At 42.2% G+C, this 16,079-nt stretch overlaps 5 protein-coding genes across 6 annotated transcripts; 1 reads left to right on the top strand and 4 right to left on the bottom strand.

Annotated features, from left to right (window-relative positions):
* Positions 1 to 909: 909 nt before the first annotated feature.
* On the bottom strand, positions 910 to 7,181 carry LOC111597803 (chaoptin). The gene is made up of 15 exons (XM_023312688.2): positions 6,942 to 7,181; positions 6,315 to 6,551; positions 5,547 to 6,260; positions 5,313 to 5,488; positions 4,990 to 5,124; positions 4,676 to 4,904; positions 4,007 to 4,616; positions 3,816 to 3,946; positions 3,505 to 3,761; positions 3,301 to 3,442; positions 2,859 to 3,217; positions 2,374 to 2,797; positions 1,725 to 1,966; positions 1,480 to 1,666; positions 910 to 1,354 (listed from the first exon to the last, which is right to left on the bottom strand). The coding sequence occupies exons 1-15, from the start codon at positions 6,942 to 6,944 to the stop codon at positions 1,253 to 1,255; spliced, it is 3,948 nt and encodes a 1,315-aa protein (XP_023168456.1). The 5' UTR covers positions 6,945 to 7,181; the 3' UTR covers positions 910 to 1,252.
* A 69-nt stretch (positions 7,182 to 7,250) lies between these two features.
* LOC111597804 (protein zwilch) lies at positions 7,251 to 9,929 on the bottom strand. Its single transcript, XM_023312689.2, has 5 exons — positions 8,812 to 9,929; positions 8,683 to 8,756; positions 8,124 to 8,625; positions 7,806 to 8,060; positions 7,251 to 7,733 (listed from the first exon to the last, which is right to left on the bottom strand). The coding sequence occupies exons 1-5, from the start codon at positions 9,848 to 9,850 to the stop codon at positions 7,666 to 7,668; spliced, it is 1,938 nt and encodes a 645-aa protein (XP_023168457.1). The 5' UTR covers positions 9,851 to 9,929; the 3' UTR covers positions 7,251 to 7,665.
* Positions 9,930 to 10,250: 321 nt separating this feature from the next.
* Positions 10,251 to 11,432, top strand: LOC111597833 (probable rRNA-processing protein EBP2 homolog). Its single transcript, XM_023312729.2, has 3 exons — positions 10,251 to 10,400; positions 10,460 to 10,543; positions 10,600 to 11,432. The coding sequence occupies exons 1-3, from the start codon at positions 10,335 to 10,337 to the stop codon at positions 11,371 to 11,373; spliced, it is 924 nt and encodes a 307-aa protein (XP_023168497.1). The 5' UTR covers positions 10,251 to 10,334; the 3' UTR covers positions 11,374 to 11,432.
* Positions 11,395 to 12,321, bottom strand: LOC111597834 (G patch domain-containing protein 4). The gene has a single exon (XM_023312730.2). The coding sequence runs from the start codon at positions 12,279 to 12,281 to the stop codon at positions 11,484 to 11,486; it is 798 nt and encodes a 265-aa protein (XP_023168498.1). The 5' UTR covers positions 12,282 to 12,321; the 3' UTR covers positions 11,395 to 11,483.
* Positions 12,322 to 12,969: 648 nt separating this feature from the next.
* Positions 12,970 to 15,965, bottom strand: LOC111597867 (ATP synthase lipid-binding protein, mitochondrial). 2 transcript variants are annotated; one of them, XM_023312790.2, is made up of 4 exons: positions 15,869 to 15,965; positions 15,170 to 15,273; positions 14,278 to 14,482; positions 12,970 to 13,653 (listed from the first exon to the last, which is right to left on the bottom strand). In XM_023312790.2, exons 2-4 carry the CDS (start codon positions 15,215 to 15,217, stop codon positions 13,490 to 13,492), a joined length of 417 nt encoding a protein of 138 aa, XP_023168558.1. In that variant the 5' UTR covers positions 15,218 to 15,273; positions 15,869 to 15,965; the 3' UTR covers positions 12,970 to 13,489. The 2 variants fall into 2 exon arrangements, with proteins under 2 accessions (XP_023168558.1, XP_023168559.1); XM_023312791.2 differs by lacking the exon at positions 15,869 to 15,965 and adding an exon at positions 15,513 to 15,530.
* Positions 15,966 to 16,079: the final 114 nt, after the last annotated feature.

The raw sequence follows: 16,079 nt of genomic DNA, 5'->3' as shown, positions 1-16,079 counted from the left end.
TCTAAGCTGCAAGGGATTGACTTGGGCATATCCTTTACCAGGACTTGGTACTTCCCTGTGCGCATGGCTTTAAAGCTGTTAAGATTTACCTGAGGTCGAGACAGGAAGGTATAGAGGTTGAGCTATAGTTTGGCTAGACTATCTGGCCTATAATATATAGAAATAATATTTATTGCTATTAAATTCTGCGACACTTATCAGAAGTTGGGCATGCTCAGCTACAGAAAAACAGAGCATAAGTATTAGTTACTCTGTTTACTCTGCTCTGCGCTTCAAATATTAAGTCACCCAAGCCTATATCTATATATATCAATATTTAATATAATCTATATCATTGGGTTAATTGCTCTAACAAAAGATCTACTTTGAGACTAAAAATATTTATGAAAATTAAATCACATTTTCTGTGCATTTCACACCCCACATTTGTAATAATTACAGGGTATTGCCAGAAGAAAAAACCGTCGCATGCCATAAAAGGCGGTGGCAGAAAGTTCAATGTGGCATTACATGATAATTTATAGTCTGAGATGAAAAAAACATTGGAACTTTAAGCGAAAGTTTTTAATTACTTGATGTTGCTTTTGTTGTTTCGCATGGCATTTGTGCACATCGCTCTGTTGTTGCTTTGGACTCATTATAAAGTCCAAGGTTTTAAGCTGATGACAGGAAAAACAAACCAAATAGAAAAAAAAAAACTAAATGCAACAGGAAGCCCATTTAACCTACCGTAAATATTTATTATGTTTATGAAACATTTTACAGACTTTCAATTGAAACTTTTTAAGCAGCGACGTGACTTAACTTAAGTATATATATAAAGATATATATATATATATATATATATATATATATATATATATATATATATATATATATATATATATATATATAGTAATAAATCGAGGACTAAGATAGCTGGATTACATAGAAATGAAATTAACATAAGTGTCTATAAGAATAATTACTACAAATCGAAATGAGTGCACGAGAAATGGTGCTTACGAAGAGTACATAGAGTGTCTAGAGTATATAGGGGGTTGCTACATATAAGGCGTGGCCAAGGACTCTAAAGATTGGTTAAAAGGATTTAAAAGCAGAACAAACAAAAACAAGGTTTTGAAACAAAGTCTCTCATCACGCTTAAATTCTAGATGTTGCAGTTGGCAAAAGCCTAAATGACATGTCTGCCATAGACTTGCTCTAGAATATTGTAAAAGTCGGTGGACGTCTTATATGCAAAGTACAGAAGTCACATCCAGAACACAAACGCCAAGCAAACGGAAACTATAACCAGGGCAGTTTCTCGACAATTGGCATTATCCCAGCCGCATTCCAGATCGAATTTCAGAGCCTGAAAGGAAAGTGTTCAAGTTTAGATGAAAGCAAAATCTATGCTCGAGTGGGAATTTAATTCTTCAGCTGCCAAGGAGGTTGAGGATTACCTCCAGCTATCAGCTAATCCTTCGCGCAACTCACCTCAAGTAGCTGCTGTCCGCCTTTATTATCACAGCGCGTCTCGCGCAGATCGTCGTCATGATCGTCGCAACTGTGTCTGCCATACACCTGGCAAGGTGAATTCATAAAGGTGCGGAACACCGTATCGGTCCAGGTCTGCGAGGAGCAAATATATTGACGCCGCTTACGTTGCCAGAACTCGACCCAACTAAATAGATCAAATATACTTGAGATATATTGAAATAAAGCTAAGGAACTTCACTTGCCCCAAATCACAGTCGCAGTTGAGATCCGTGTGCGACATCTTGAGATCAGTGAGAAAAACGCTATTGGGCAGATAAGGCACAGCGCCCGTATTTGGATTGGGTATTTTCTTCAAGTTGCGATTGTGATAGCGTATATCCAGGGAGATATTGCGAACCCGGCCCATATGCTTAAAGAAGTTCGGTGGCAAAGCTTGCAGCGAGGTATTAAACAGTTGCATATACAGGTAAGGCGAGCGCATGCCCTGTTCAGAAAGAGTAAGGATTATGGGATATGGGATATATTTAGAGATATTTATGCTTATATAAACCAAAAACTTATAGATATCAATTTAAGCTGAACAAGAAACTTGGACTGGAAAGCGCTCTGAGCTTTGAGGGAAAAAACAGATGGTTTGAAGGGATAGTTATAATATGTCCTTTATCAGTTCGAAAATACTTTCTTTTGAGAATAACATCATTGTCCTTGAATTCAAAATGCCCTATTAAGCCATTTTCAATGGGTATGCTAATAAGAAAACCTTGCAAAAACAACAGACAGGCCGAGGAACATGGCTAAGATGCAGCTGACATACATATATATCTTCAAGAATAAATCCATCAGACTACAATATCTACTACAATGTGTAAGTTGCAGCTGTAGCCAACTCACCCGCAATATGTGCTCATTCAGATTTGTGAATTGAGGTCCGCTAAATGTAATGTTGGTCAGCTTGGAGGGCAGATGTCCCTCCATTTCGCGCTGCAGATCTGTGGGCATGCCCAGCTGCACAGTTTGCATTTCCTGCGTCGGACCCGAGCCCTTCTTCACGATGCGCGTAAATGGCTGCGGGGCCTCAATCCACAGCTCACGGATATTGTGATGATGGCGCAGCAAATGTGGTATATTGAAGTGCTCCAGGTGCGAGTAGGCGGTCAGCTTGAGGGAGCGCAAGTGGGGCAGCGAGTCGAGGCAGCCATACTCGAAGTAGTGCAAACGGAAATTGGATATATCCAGCATTTCCAGGTCCTCATTAACGCCGTCGAAGCTGTTGTTGTTCAGTGAGGTAATTGGATTACCAGACAGCATCAGTCGCCTGTGGCAAGCAGAAGCTTAAATCAGTTCCGAAATGTAATAGAAACTCTTGCAGCACTCACCGCAAATGTGGCAGGGATTGCGTCATAAGGGGCACATTGGTCAAGTCATTGTTAGATAGGTCAAGCATGCGCAGATTGCTCATATTGTGCGCCAGCTCCTGTGGTATGGACGGCAGCTCATTGTAGCCCAGTCGGAACTCACGTAGATATTTCAGGCGTATCTCGGGCACAGTGCTTAAAGATACATTCTCCAGGCCAAGCTTGATCAATGATGTCTCCAGACCCATAAAAGATTTATCCATAACCTTAAGGTCGCGATTGTGTGAGAGATCTAGCACAGCTAACTTGGGCATCGTGGCGAAAACAGCGTCATCTATGCGCAGCAAATAGTTGTAAGAGATGTCCAAGTAGCGCAGGGACTAAAAGACATAAGCACGAGCAAATTTAGACCGAAACCTTGGAGAATATATCTGCCTCTACACAGACTTAAAGCTTAACTTACTCTAAACTTATTGGACAGATCCATGCTGTGTATGGTGGAGATAAAATTGTTGGATAGATGCAGCTCGCATAGCGTCAAAGCAGCCAAGCTGGACAGCGAGGAAGATGGTATCTTGAGTAGCATATTGTGCGAGACATCCAATCTGAATCGATATATATATATATACACTATAACAGTTACTTAGCAATTGTCTTAGTCTCTCACTTTTCCATGCCGCCGTTGTAGAACAAATTATCAGGCAAGCCACGCAGCTTATTGTGGGAAAAGTCCACAATGCGTAGTCCATGAACAGGCTTGAATATATCCTGAGGTATATCAGTCAAATAATTGTGATCAAAGTAGACCAACTGCAGCTGTTTGGTGTTCTTAAACGCATCAAAGTCCAATTCGTGTATCCAATTGTAGCTCAGATCTAGCCACTGTAGATGCGGCATATTGCCAAAGACGTCGCGGGTGGTATTCTGAAGAAACAACAATCAATCAATCAGTCACTCAATCAATCAATCAATACCAACCATCAGCGAATTGTAGCCCAGATGCAGGTGGGTCAGTGAGATCTCAGCGGGTCGGAAGTAGCCAGGAAATATGATGGAGATGTTATTGTGCGACAAGTCCAAAATCTTGATGTTCGAGTGGTACATGCCACCTATAGATGAAAGCCCTTGAGAATACTTAATATAACGGAAATATCGTTGCAATCTCTTACCATGCTCGTTGCGGCCGCTCCAGGAGGAGTTGTACATGAGCTGCTTGATTTGATTGTGGCTGACGTTAACATTCAGATTCGATAAGGTGCCCACTTGGTCGAAGTAGTCGAAATTGAAGTTGGGCAGCTGATTGAAAGCCATATCCAGTATTTCCAGCTTGGGCAGGTTTTGGAAGGACTCGTCGGCCAAGTTGTTGAGCTTGTTGCCGCGCAGACTCAGGTACTCCAACTCGTCCAGGTTCATGAAGGCGCGTCGCTCAATCTTGTCAATTTTATTGTCATCCAATTGCAGCTTGCGTAGCGCCTCCAAATCGAAGAAGGTGTGCTGAGAGATGGATGTGAGGTGATTGAAACGCAACGAGATCTCCTCCAGCTTGGAGTGTATGTCGCCCTGGAAGGTGCCCTTGAGCACCTGCTCAATGCGATTGTCGTGCAGCTCCAGCAAACGCAAATTCTTCAGAAAGTGGAAGCTCGTATCGCTCATGCTGCTAATGTGATTGTTGCTAAAGTCCAGCTCCTGCAGAGAGGTCAAATGGCGTAGAGGCTCGGCTGGCAAGGCAGCGCCGGAGTAGCCATGGGACATCTTTAACGAAATGAGCGAGTGGCCAATCTGCAAGGAGAAATCACCATTCAATAAGTCATTGCACTCGCTGCCTTAGTGACTCCCACCTCATGGAATGCATCGTTCTCAATGCTGGATATTCCGTTCTCACTGAAGTCCAATCGCTTTAGACCGCGCACGTGCTTGAAGGCATGCGACTGTATGCCTGAGAGGCTGGCGCGTGTTATTTGCAAGTCCTCTAGCTCAACGCCGAAGTCCTTGAAGTCCTCCGGACCCACAGAAGAGGTGCCCATGCGCGAAATGGACAGCGAGCGCATGTTCCGCATTCTGGTCATACTTTTTGAAAATAAATACAAAAACGATTTGCTCGGGTAAAGGGTGTGTGGGGAGCAGGAACTCAATTGTGCTGGGGTCCACTTACTTGCGTAGCGTTTGCAAATTGGTTGGATCATTGCGATCCCCACTCAGATCCAGCTTGAGCAGCGTATAGTGCATGGCATTAAAGGTTTCCGTCGGCTTCGGGATTTTGATCTTATTGTCGCGCATGCTAATGACCCTGTAATGGGCACAGAACGGGTGGATTGGTTTCGTCAATTATAGCTGCTTATTGTTATATCGTTTCTCGTTACGTTCTTCGAAAGCAGGTCACACACTTAGCCCACTTTAGCGAAGCCCCGCATTGTAGGGTACCGGACAATCGGATTAGCGGTGGTTTTGTCTTCTTTTTCCACACAACCAACTCACCTCAAGACATCGAAATTGTTGAACAACTTGTGATGCAGTTTGGTTAAGTTGTTGCCCGACAGATCTAAGATCTGTAAACTGTTCACCAGACTATCGAAGGCCACGGGCGAGATATTGGTCAGGCCACAATAACGCATATAAATCTCACGTATCCGAGCGGGCTTGAAGGCGTCGTCCTAGAAAAAACATGGCTCCACGATAGAGATATATAACTAACCCACGGCCAGCACCCACCTTAAGCGTATGTATGGGATTGCCATCGAAGAAGGTGCGGTTAACTGTATCAAAATACTTGAAGGAGTTGGGCGGCAGCACTTCTATGTGATTATACTCCAAGTGCAGATTGTCCAGATTCAGTTTGGTACTAGCCTTAATTTCGTAGGTTTCATTTCCGCTCAGTGACCAAATCACATTGTGTGATATATCCAAGGTGCGCAGACTCTTGAGAGGACCCAGTGCATCATAAGGTATCTCCGATAGTATATTATCCGTGAGCAGCAGACGCGTCAACCTAGGCATGCCATCCACAAACACATTCGGATCGATCTCAAAGAGACTATTGCCGCTCAGATCCAAGGTCTCCAGATTAAGCAGACCCGAGAAGCTGTGCGACATGAGCATCGAAATGCAATTCTCGCCCAGAATCAAAGTTTGCAGCGATTCCTCCAAGCCACGAAACGAATCGTGATGTATGGTCGTTATGTGATTGTCTGATAGATCCAGAATTCGCAGCTTTTGTAGATGACGCAACGACTTCGAGGGTATCTCAACTAGATCGTTTTGCGGCAATATGAGCTCCCATAGGGATCGCTCCAAGCCGGTGAAGGCATCATCTGGTATTTCGGTCAAATGATTGCCCGAAATCTTCAGTCGATACATGCCCGTTGACTGTAGAAAATATGGCTCGATCTCGCGCAGACCCGTGTTCTCCATGTGCAGCATGAAAACCTATTACAGAGATTAACTCAACTGTACTGCAAGGACTTAGCTAGCTACACCTACCTTCGACTGGTTGACCATGCGGGGCAGTGCAGGAAACGGCACATTCTTACAGTGGACAATGCCCAGATCTGTAGAGGATTTGGAGCATGTGCACATGACATTGTACGTGCACGGTGGGTAGCGAGTCTCCTCCGTCTCACGACTGAACAACGAGGCACGCGCTAAGGACATCCAGATCATGATAATAAGCGTTATGGTTAGAAACGCATAACCGAACTTAAAGAAGAACTCCAGACCCTGAGAAATAGTTGAAAAGGATGGAAACCAGTTGAAGCCTTAAGGATTCATGATGGCAAAGAAAAATTGAAAGATTCAAGAAAGGGCTAAAGTTTCTCGAATTTGTGGAACTTCATGAGCCTTTTGGTTTTCTTCAGTTCAGTTGGTTTGTTCCATCTTACTCTTAAAAAATCTGCCAAAAACTGTTTTTTAAGATGATAAGAATTAGTCGGAGAAATTCATTCAGATTTACTTATCAAAAAAGTTTCTTTCGTAGAATAACTCAACAACTAAAAAAACACAAAAGTTCTCCATCGATTCATTAGAATAGTTTTTTTTAAATATATTAAATGTCTTTGACAATCCAAAGATAGTTTTCCCCTTTTCCTCACTGTCTTGCACAATACACACCATTTTGTTAATTGGATTATTCGTGCGCGATAATTGGCATTTAGAATATAGTTAAATTCAATTAAAGAACAAGGCTTTCTTTTGCTTTATTAATTTATAGCAATGCCTGGCGCAGGATGTGCGTCACTTTGTTGAAGCCTAGTGAAGGTGTAATCGTGTGTGTGCGCCAGCAAATAATCCTTTTCTCTAGTCTTAAATATATTATTGTATATTTCCCGTTTTAAAGCGCGACACGTCCGAACCGCAGCGCGTTCCACGCACGTCTGAGACTTGAAAATCAATCGGGCTATGCATTTGTCGACGACAACCTGGAGACAATTGGTGCACTGCACTAATTGGATTGTAACATTTTTGGGGGCTGTTCGTCATGGCGCCAGCTGCACATGAGCCGGCCATTGGGCACACGTTTGGGCCGATTTATAGCATTACTTTACGCTTGATTGCAAATATGCTCATTTCCTCGCCATGTTTGCACTTTGTTTAGAATATGCCCAGCAAAACGAACGCTAATTGTGTTTACTATTAGCATTTGAAATAAATAGATTTCAAGCCTTGAGCAATCCAAGACAATTGCATAGATTAAAACTTGTTTGGATTCTTGACGACATGATTTCGGGTAGCGCCCTTTGTGGTGCGATAAGCAGGTTGTAAGGTTAAGCGACAAATATTTAAAATTAAATACAGATTAAATCATTTAATAAATACATAAAAAAAATTGGAGTTTCTATTTTAGCGTGCGAATTTTACGGTACAGCCAGCAATGATAGGTGCGCTCCTTGACCAGCTCCTTATCTGAAATCAAATAACACGAAATGCATACATAAATAATTCATAATTTTAAGTTAATTTTGCGCTCCAACTAACCATCGCACTGAAAGCACTTCGCCAGCTCAGGCGGACAAATGTTTTCAAAATTAAAGTAGAATGTGGTTGTGTTTTTCCTATATTTGTTCTCTGACTTCATTGTTATTCGACGTGTATGTGGATCCTTGCCATCCAAGTGCTCGCGCACATAATGCGCAGATATCTGAATGTCGACCACATCGTTCAAATTATCATCAATGCTCTCCACCAGACGCGGCTGCTTGTTCAACAACTGAGTGCAGACGTCAGCGTAAACTGAATAATCACAACATATATAAATATTGATATTAAGATAAATTACTCAGAAAGCGAACTAACCATTGGGTAAATTCATATTGACATGTATCATTAACAGATGCTCCAACGTGCAGTGTATTTGAAATAGCTTGGATAATTGTAGCATGCTCTCCCGCTCATTGAAGTTACTGTTCTTGAATCCAGACTCATCGTCATTCTGATAATTGGAGACCGTTTGTTTGCTGCCAGCGGTGTTATGTAGAAGGGTCTTGCGTATGCCACCACCACCAGGAGCATCGCCTCTCATTGCATTATGCAGCGATTTGCGCAGCTTGGACAGATCATTCGTAGAGGAGCCATCGTTGACATCGGAATTGCCCGATTCACTGCTACCTTTTAATAAGCTAATACTGCACATTTTGCTCTCCGTAAAGATAAACTCGTAGTCCTTGTGGACCTTCTCCAAGCCAATCTCCAGCAGCAATTCCAAAGGTTCCGTACCGCTCAGACAGGGCATGGCCAAGCGACTGTTAGCCAAATTCGAAATGATTTCGGCCAAACGATTTTTATTTGTGGGCGTGTTCTGCAAATACGAGTAATATTAGTTGGATTTTAAGAATTTTGTCCCCAATTCTCATACCACAATGTTGCACCGCACAGCGCATTGAAAGAGCATGTTGAAGGCAACTTTTAGATCCTTATAGCAAGAGCAAGCTGTTGAAAAGAGAAACGATTAACGCAAGCAGTAAAAATATTTAGATTCACTTACATTTGAGCAACTCCCACAGCTTGTCGGTTAGATCCATGAGGCTGCGGTGTTTGGCACGCTGCACCACCTCCTCAATGTCATATTCCGCATGGCCATCCGCAAAGACGTCCGTAAAGCCCGAAACCTCAGTCATTGTCTTGTTAATGGATTCGCGCAGCTCGTCCATATCAATGCCGCTGCCACAACGATAGATCGGTTCTCGATGCACACCCGCCTGCTCATCTCTGTGACAGCTAACGATGTCCTCGCGTATGTAGGCCAGTATGCGAATCTGGTTCATAAAGTCCTCCGTTAGTGGGCTGCAATCTCCCACGCGAAATGCTTGACTCAATAATACATTGCATCCGCTCAGATTAATGAGCAACGGCAGCGGAGCAGGCGTCGACCAGCTGCAGAGTAACGACATGTGCGGATTAATCTGATAGCTGTTCTCAATGTATGTCTCCAGTTGTGCGCCTGCGCTCATGCCATGCTCTCGCACCAGCGACTGGGATGTCACCATATAGGCAGGCACCACGCCCGAATAGGTGACTATGCCTCGCGAGAAATGCGTTGGATGGTATTCGTATTGCAGCAGTAGCGTGTGACCGAAGTCGCTGCCATCGCACAGAAACCAAACGGAGCCCTGTCCGTCGGCCTGCTGAAACGATTCAGTGCAGATGATGGCACGCGCTTTATCAGCAGGCACGCCTCGATGATATTCTTCATCCTGTTTCCAAGGATTCCTATTGACTATTTGCAGATCCAACGAGAGATCAGCAATAGCATCCACAATACAATCGTCTTTTAGCGGACTACCAGTTAAATCCAAATCTGTGTTGGATGACCTACGCTCCGGTTTTACCAGCAACTTGGCTGGCGTGGTTGTCGTAATGCTCCCACTGCGATCCTCCTTATAGACAAGAACTATTTTTTTTTCTGATTCGCGTGCGCCAACTAATCGAGTTAAATAACTTGGCGGCGCACTGTAAGTGATAGTATGACTATCGCCATATTTACGCATTAGCTCAGCATAAATATTTGCTAAATTAACAAGCATTATGTATAAACAAAAGAAACAAACTGCACCCAATCACTTATATGCCGCCTAAACTTAAGTAAAATGGCATCTCAAATCTTAACATTTTTCGGAACTGTTAATAACAGTGATTCAGGAAAAACTGCCGTTGCTCATTCAATTGTTTGTATTCCACAACGCGCTGTTGTCAAAAAAATTATAAATTTAAATGATTATAATTTACAGAACAAAACAACATAAAAAAAAAACAATGGTTAATTTCAAAGTAGCAGCTACTTTTATTTGCAATATACGGACAACACTTATTCAGCGCAATTCGGGCGGCAAGTTTGATTTAGTGTTGCCTTGAAACTGCTTATCGATATTAACATCGGTTACTAGACAAAAGTTAACTGCTATACAATATATGCGTGCTGCACATCTTGCTATTATCGATAATAATTTACACGGCTCGCACGTGTTGGTTTTGTTTTTATTTAGAGGACGTTTAATATAATTTTTAAGCATGTCTGACTTTGAATTAGAAGACAGCGGCTCAGAGTTCGATTCAGATGACAATTCCGATGCTGAGGTATGTCAATAGCACACTTAAACAAGTCGGCAAATATTTATGATCTACAATTTCAACAGCTACAAGCCGCTTTCGAGCGTGGCGATTTAAAACCTGGTCTCAATGTTGAGTTCACCGGACGGACCAATAAAATAAATGATATAGTAAGTATATCCAATGAAGCCTGACCTATTGTACTAAAATGTGCTAATACTTACAGACCAAACTGCTGGCCAAAACACATGCCATACGTTTGGAGCTGCCGTGGGAGGAGCGCCTGGACATGATCAATCATTTGGCTCCTCTAGCACCCGAGCTAGCTGTGCAGCTCGAGAAGCACGAACAGAAGCGTGCGAATCAGTTTAAAGGAAATGCCAAAATACCCTATGTACGCCCTGAAGAGGATCCCGTGTTGAACGATTTTAAGCGCGAAATGTTGTTCCATCGTCAGGCACAAAGCGCTGTGCTGGAGGGCATTAAACGGCTGCAGGATTTGGGTATTAAGACACGTCGTCCCGATGATTATTTTGCCGAAATGGCCAAGTCCGACGAGCACATGCAAAAGGTGCGTGCCAATCTAATGGCCAAACAGCAAGGACAGGCTAAATCGGAGCGCATTAAACAAATACGCGAACAACGAAAAATGGGTAAAATGCTGGCCAAGCAGACCAAGGTGCAACGCGAGGCTGAAAAGAAGGAGATGCTCGATAAACTGAAAAAATTCCGAAAGGGCAAACTCAAAAATTTGGACTTCCTTGAAGATGCTAAGGCATTGGAGTCCAAGCAGAAGCAATCTGCAGACAAACGCAAGCTGCGCAACAAAAAGTTCGGTTTCGGCGGCAAAAAGAAGGGTCTCAAGCGCAACACTAAGTCCTCGGCAGCTGGACTTGAGTCAGAGAAGTCCACACGTCGTCAGCGCGGAGTCAAAGCCGGCGCGTCGGTCAACAAACGGTTGGGCAAATCCAGGCGCATGAAGGCAAAGGGCAGAAAGTGAATCAGGATTAAATGACTTAAATGAAAAACTAGATTTATAAATGCCTTTGTTTAGATTTACTGTAACTAAATACATTTCATATGTACATAAAAGTTTATTCTATATATCAACTACTCCGCTTGCTTGTGCTTTTTTTTCTTTTTCTTCGATTTGACAAACGTTGCAGGCTCACTCTCTGTGCACTCAATGTCTGACTTCCGCTTCTTGGACTTCTTTGCGGGTTCTAACTCCTGATCCATCTCAGGCTGTTGTACATCGGGTTTTTTACATTTATCCTTTTTCATTTTAATTTTGTTTGTCTTCTCAGAGGGCTCTGTGACTGTCTCTTTTCCTTGAAGCTTGGCCAACATTTCGCGCTCCTGTTGCTCCAAACGCGCCAGTTTGCCGTTTAAGTTGAGTCCATGGCGTGCTCCTTTGTGAGCTGTCCGACCGCCACATGCTTGGAATAGCTGCTCATCGGTCAACACATGAACTTCGGTAACAGCAATGTCCTCCACCTTGATGCGTTCCATGTTGTCCACTTCACCACCGTCTTGTGTGAGCAGCGCAGATTTTAGAAAGTTATCATAAACGGCGCCACCGTCGGAATCTTTTTGCTGATCTTTAGCTATTTTCAGTTTACGAGCTGAGTACCCTTTGGTCGAAATTTCCACAGCCTCTAGGCCAGCTTTGCGCGCTGTGCTCACCCGGCCATTCTTTTCCACCTGGACGTTCAGATTTGATGACGCTTCGTTGAAGCAGCGCTCCCACCAATGATCATTGAATTCTGTAGCGCGATCAACGCCCAGGCCGGCATTGTCAAATTTTAGACTAGCTTTTAATGGGACTGCTATGCCACTGTTATTCTTTCCTAAGCCATCGCCTTCTTTCCATCCGTATTTACCCAATATCTTCTTACCAAAATCCATTCAGCAACAACGTGATTTTTATTATAAACGATAACTTTCGTTTGGATATTTAAAAATAATCGATAATTCGCACCAGCACGCTTAACAGGGTAGATTGTGCAATGTGGCAGGGTTGTATTTCGAGCGGCAAAATTTAAACGCAGACGTAGATACAAATGCCTCCTGTAATAAATTGGTGCGGAAATAATTCGACCGTCAACAAAATAGCAAAACCACATCATCTTTCCTTAACACATTCAGTTTTCCTTTATTTCATATTCTTTCAAATACCAATACTTCTCGTTACTCTAGCCAATTAAACAAACCCCACTTTATTCGATTATGTGACAATGATTAAGTGGCATTCAAGAAATGATTTAACAAAAAGAAACATGCTTTAAATACAATAAACTTAAAGAAACGTTATCAGTACGCGCCACATAATTCAAAATGTGTAGAAAACAACACGAAAGCAAACACGCCACGCCCTCGCCAACAGCCACGATTTTAATTGGCTAAGCGAGTTGGTTGCACGTGCTGCTCCTGCCGCCTCGACAGGATGTTGTTGTCAAGGCCTTTGGGGGAGAGAGAGCCGGAGAGCATGCACAACCAGCCCACACATGATGGGGAGGGCGTAGCATGTTGATTTTTGTGTAGTCGCCTGAGTGTGGGGTCTGCCGCTGCAGTGTGAATTTGAAGCTTGCATGAATTAAAATTTAATTTTAATGTTCACAATTTCAATCGCAACTTTTCGTTAAAATCGCGTGTCTTCGTTATGTTTACCTCGATGCACTTTTCTCGAGTTATTTCCAATGTTTTCTTTTTTTATTAGCAGTTTTTTGTTGCTTCCTTTTTGGCTTAAACTTAAATCAAAAATGTGTTCGATCTGCGCGATGATCTTGTTTTGCGTGATTTAGGCGATTACTACAGTTTCGGATGTTTTTTAAAAACAAAATTACATATATTATGTTGTTGTTGTTATTTTATAATTAGATAGTACAGGATGTTGTTGGCTATCAATCATTTATCAATAATAATCGAAAAACGAACGTTGGTTGTTGGTTGTTTGTTTGTTTGTTATTGTTGTATCTTCTATACTTTGCTTTCTCGTTGCCCCTGACTGTCGTTAGTGTGCGGCCAGCCTTCGGGATAGGTAAATACCCCAAACGCCCACGCACACACAAACCGACAAACAATTGCACGGAAAAATGAAGGACGAGTAGCGGCGCTTAGAAGGCGAACAGCAGCAGGAAGGCCATCATAAGACAGAACAGACCCATAGCCTCAGACAGGGCGAAACCCAAAATGGCGTACGAGAACAGCTGCTGTTTCAACGATGGGTTTCTGGCATAACCAATGATGAGGGAACCGAATACTGTTCCGATACCAGCACCTGTTGTATTGGTTGTCATTGTCAAAATAGGCAGCAAGCGATTTATATAGGAGATAGAAAAGAAACAAAATAGATTAAACAAAATGTATAGATAGAAAATATTTATATAGAAATCACATCGGCAGGTGCCGATTGAAACTCGCATGTTTAACGAGCAGCTATATATCAAATGTACTTGAATCCCACTGCCAGTTAGCCTATACTCATCTATTTTATGGGGTCCAGTCAGTCACAGATTAGTCTGAATTGAGTTCTACGCACCTCAAAGAGGTTTGCAGCAAGCACATCGCACTAAAATTGCTGGTCACGAAAGCTTTCAATGCAACATAGCCGGCGGCAGGTTATGCGGCGACAGCCATGCTGCAGCATTTCTGGTACTTTCGCCTTGTGATTACACAAGTTTCCTGCTAGGAAATGAAGCTCCAAGACACATAGTCACCAACAAGGGAGCTTTGACCAAATCTCAGACCTTCCCGGGGCAATCTTAAGAGTAATCAAATACTCGTTATGTGTGCCCCAGATGCTAGATTGTAACTGACTGGAGAAGAGTATATAGACCGTTCGCAGTATTCGATATGATCGGACAAATCGCAAGCCCTTTAACAATTAGGAACCAATACGAACCGGAACCAGCGACACCGACTGTTGCAGCACCAGCACCAATGAATTTGGCAGCCGAATCAATGTCACGCGTGACTGGCGAGGTCTGGAATGACCTGATCTGTGGCAGTAATGCTACGGGGGTTGTGTTCTGAGCGGCCAAAGTTTGGCTCTGGCTGATGACGGCGCTGCTCAATGGTCGCAAGTATTGCTTGGAGTTGGCGAGGAGCTGCAATAAGAAAATTGATAAAGGTTAAATTATGTAATTAGATTAGATGTCCGTTTAGTTTGTCTTTCATGTGAGATAAAAAAAATTGTTATTGTTGTGGTTATTGTATGCATTGCGAGTTGACATTTTGCATCCGATTGCCAAGTTATGCAATGCGTTAAGCAATTTGGATTTTAGCCATCTGGCAGCCGCGTTTGTTGTTGTTGTCATTTAAGAAGACGGCATTAATAATTATCGGTGATAGCCGTTTTGAAATAATCTTCTGAATTGAATATCAATCTATGTACATTACAGGGAATTGATTTTAAAGCTTTCACCGGTTCTAACCTCAACAACTATCAGTAACAAAGTTACTATAACTTGTTATACAACGCCTGCACCGAACTTCAATCGCTTAATTTAATGCCAAAATAAATCGAATTATATAAAAACCATTTATACATGTGTTTTAATTTCATTGAAATGCTATATATTAAAAAGTTGAACCTATGAAGCACACATAACCTCATTTTTCGCTTTCAACTTATGTAACTGTGTGTGTTTTCCATTGGAATTCCAAGTCACCACAGTCGCAGCATAGATATTTTTTTGTTAGCACGAATAAAATCGATGCGGCTAAGAATTATGTAATTAACAACCACTAAGACTATTTATCTCACTGAAAGAGTTAACATATATTGTACTTACCGCGGTCCTGGCAACGGGGGCAATGCGAGAGACTGTCGACACGAACATTTTTAGTTGAATTTTAATTGGCGTTTCGCACAAAATTGAAGCAAGCGCACGGAGCTCTGCAAAGATATAGATGTAGATTTCTTGTAAATATAGTTTTATTTATATATATTTTAATTTATAGTTGTTGCGAATTGGTGCTGCAAATGCCGCTGCCCGCCTGCTAGTTGATGTCGGTTACGTAATGTGAAAAATGTATCTATCCACACAAATTAGAACAACTCGCAATCCAATTTGAAGCACAATTCAATTATAATTAAGAATTCGAATTATTTTCACTTAGTTTGCTTAAACTAACACTAATTTTCTTCAAATCGTTGAAGTTTTCTAGTGACGCAACGACTTCACACACGCACACTACGGCATACAGTTACACTGACAGTTCTCTTCGTACGCCCGTGTGACATCTTGTGTAAGTGTGTGTGCATGTGCCGCAAGATGGCGACATTGAACACGTTTGAAAAAACATATTCACTTGTGTTTTTATTGGTCACACTTTTTCACTTCAACTGTCATTAAAAACAATTGCATTTGAAATAATTATTCTCTTGCATTTCCATTCGAAACTGATTATTCAACCAGCAGGCATGGTGGCGGGCATTACGGGGGTGCTTCACATTTTTAATTTTAGCGAAAGATATGCGTCCAACTCACTTCGAACAAACCCTTAACAACAGTGGAACCGTATTAAACGCGAATTTTTACTTTACCCTACAGTCGCCATGCAATTCTTGGCTGTGGTGAATTGGAAGTTCACCTGGAAAGTCAGCGAGCGCATGAGTGCATATCGATAACAATATGTAAATTTAAATAAATAGCGGTGCTACCACCAAGTAACCTACATATTTTGTCAAAATAAATATTT

The sequence above is a fragment of the Drosophila hydei genome, unplaced genomic scaffold, assembly GCF_003285905.1.
Source record: "Drosophila hydei strain 15085-1641.00,03,60 unplaced genomic scaffold, DhydRS2 tig00008119-arrow-pilon, whole genome shotgun sequence".
Taxonomy (NCBI): Eukaryota; Metazoa; Arthropoda; class Insecta; order Diptera; family Drosophilidae; genus Drosophila; species Drosophila hydei.
The sequence above is the reverse complement of the archived record's forward strand: the minus strand, read 5'-3'. Positions and strand labels throughout refer to the sequence as shown.

Excerpts from the sequence above, each read along its gene's own strand:
- LOC111597803 (XM_023312688.2), bottom strand. Across the intron at positions 4,617-4,675 it reads AGAACGATGCATTCCATGAG|ATTGGCCACTCGCTCATTTC; the intron begins GTGGGAGTCACT and ends TTCTCCTTGCAG. Across the intron at positions 3,218-3,300 it reads ATCTGTCCAATAAGTTTAGA|TCCCTGCGCTACTTGGACAT; the intron begins GTAAGTTAAGCT and ends TATGTCTTTTAG.
- LOC111597804 (XM_023312689.2), bottom strand. The coding sequence starts at position 9,850 with ATGCTTGTTAATTTAGCAAATATTTATGCTGAGCTAATGCGTAAATAT. Across the intron at positions 8,061-8,123 it reads CAATATGAATTTACCCAATG|TTTACGCTGACGTCTGCACT; the intron begins GTTAGTTCGCTT and ends GTGATTATTCAG. Across the intron at positions 7,734-7,805 it reads GAAGTGCTTTCAGTGCGATG|ATAAGGAGCTGGTCAAGGAG; the intron begins GTTAGTTGGAGC and ends ATTTGATTTCAG.
- LOC111597833 (XM_023312729.2), top strand. The coding sequence starts at position 10,335 with ATGTCTGACTTTGAATTAGAAGACAGCGGCTCAGAGTTCGATTCAGAT. Across the intron at positions 10,401-10,459 it reads ATGACAATTCCGATGCTGAG|CTACAAGCCGCTTTCGAGCG; the intron begins GTATGTCAATAG and ends CAATTTCAACAG. Across the intron at positions 10,544-10,599 it reads CCAATAAAATAAATGATATA|ACCAAACTGCTGGCCAAAAC; the intron begins GTAAGTATATCC and ends TAATACTTACAG.
- LOC111597834 (XM_023312730.2), bottom strand. The coding sequence starts at position 12,281 with ATGGATTTTGGTAAGAAGATATTGGGTAAATACGGATGGAAAGAAGGC.
- LOC111597867 (XM_023312790.2), bottom strand. The coding sequence starts at position 15,217 with ATGTTCGTGTCGACAGTCTCTCGCATTGCCCCCGTTGCCAGGACCGCG. Across the intron at positions 14,483-15,169 it reads CCCCCGTTGCCAGGACCGCG|CTCCTCGCCAACTCCAAGCA; the intron begins GTAAGTACAATA and ends TTCTTATTGCAG. Across the intron at positions 13,654-14,277 it reads AGTCGGTGTCGCTGGTTCCG|GTGCTGGTATCGGAACAGTA; the intron begins GTTCGTATTGGT and ends CCAATACAACAG.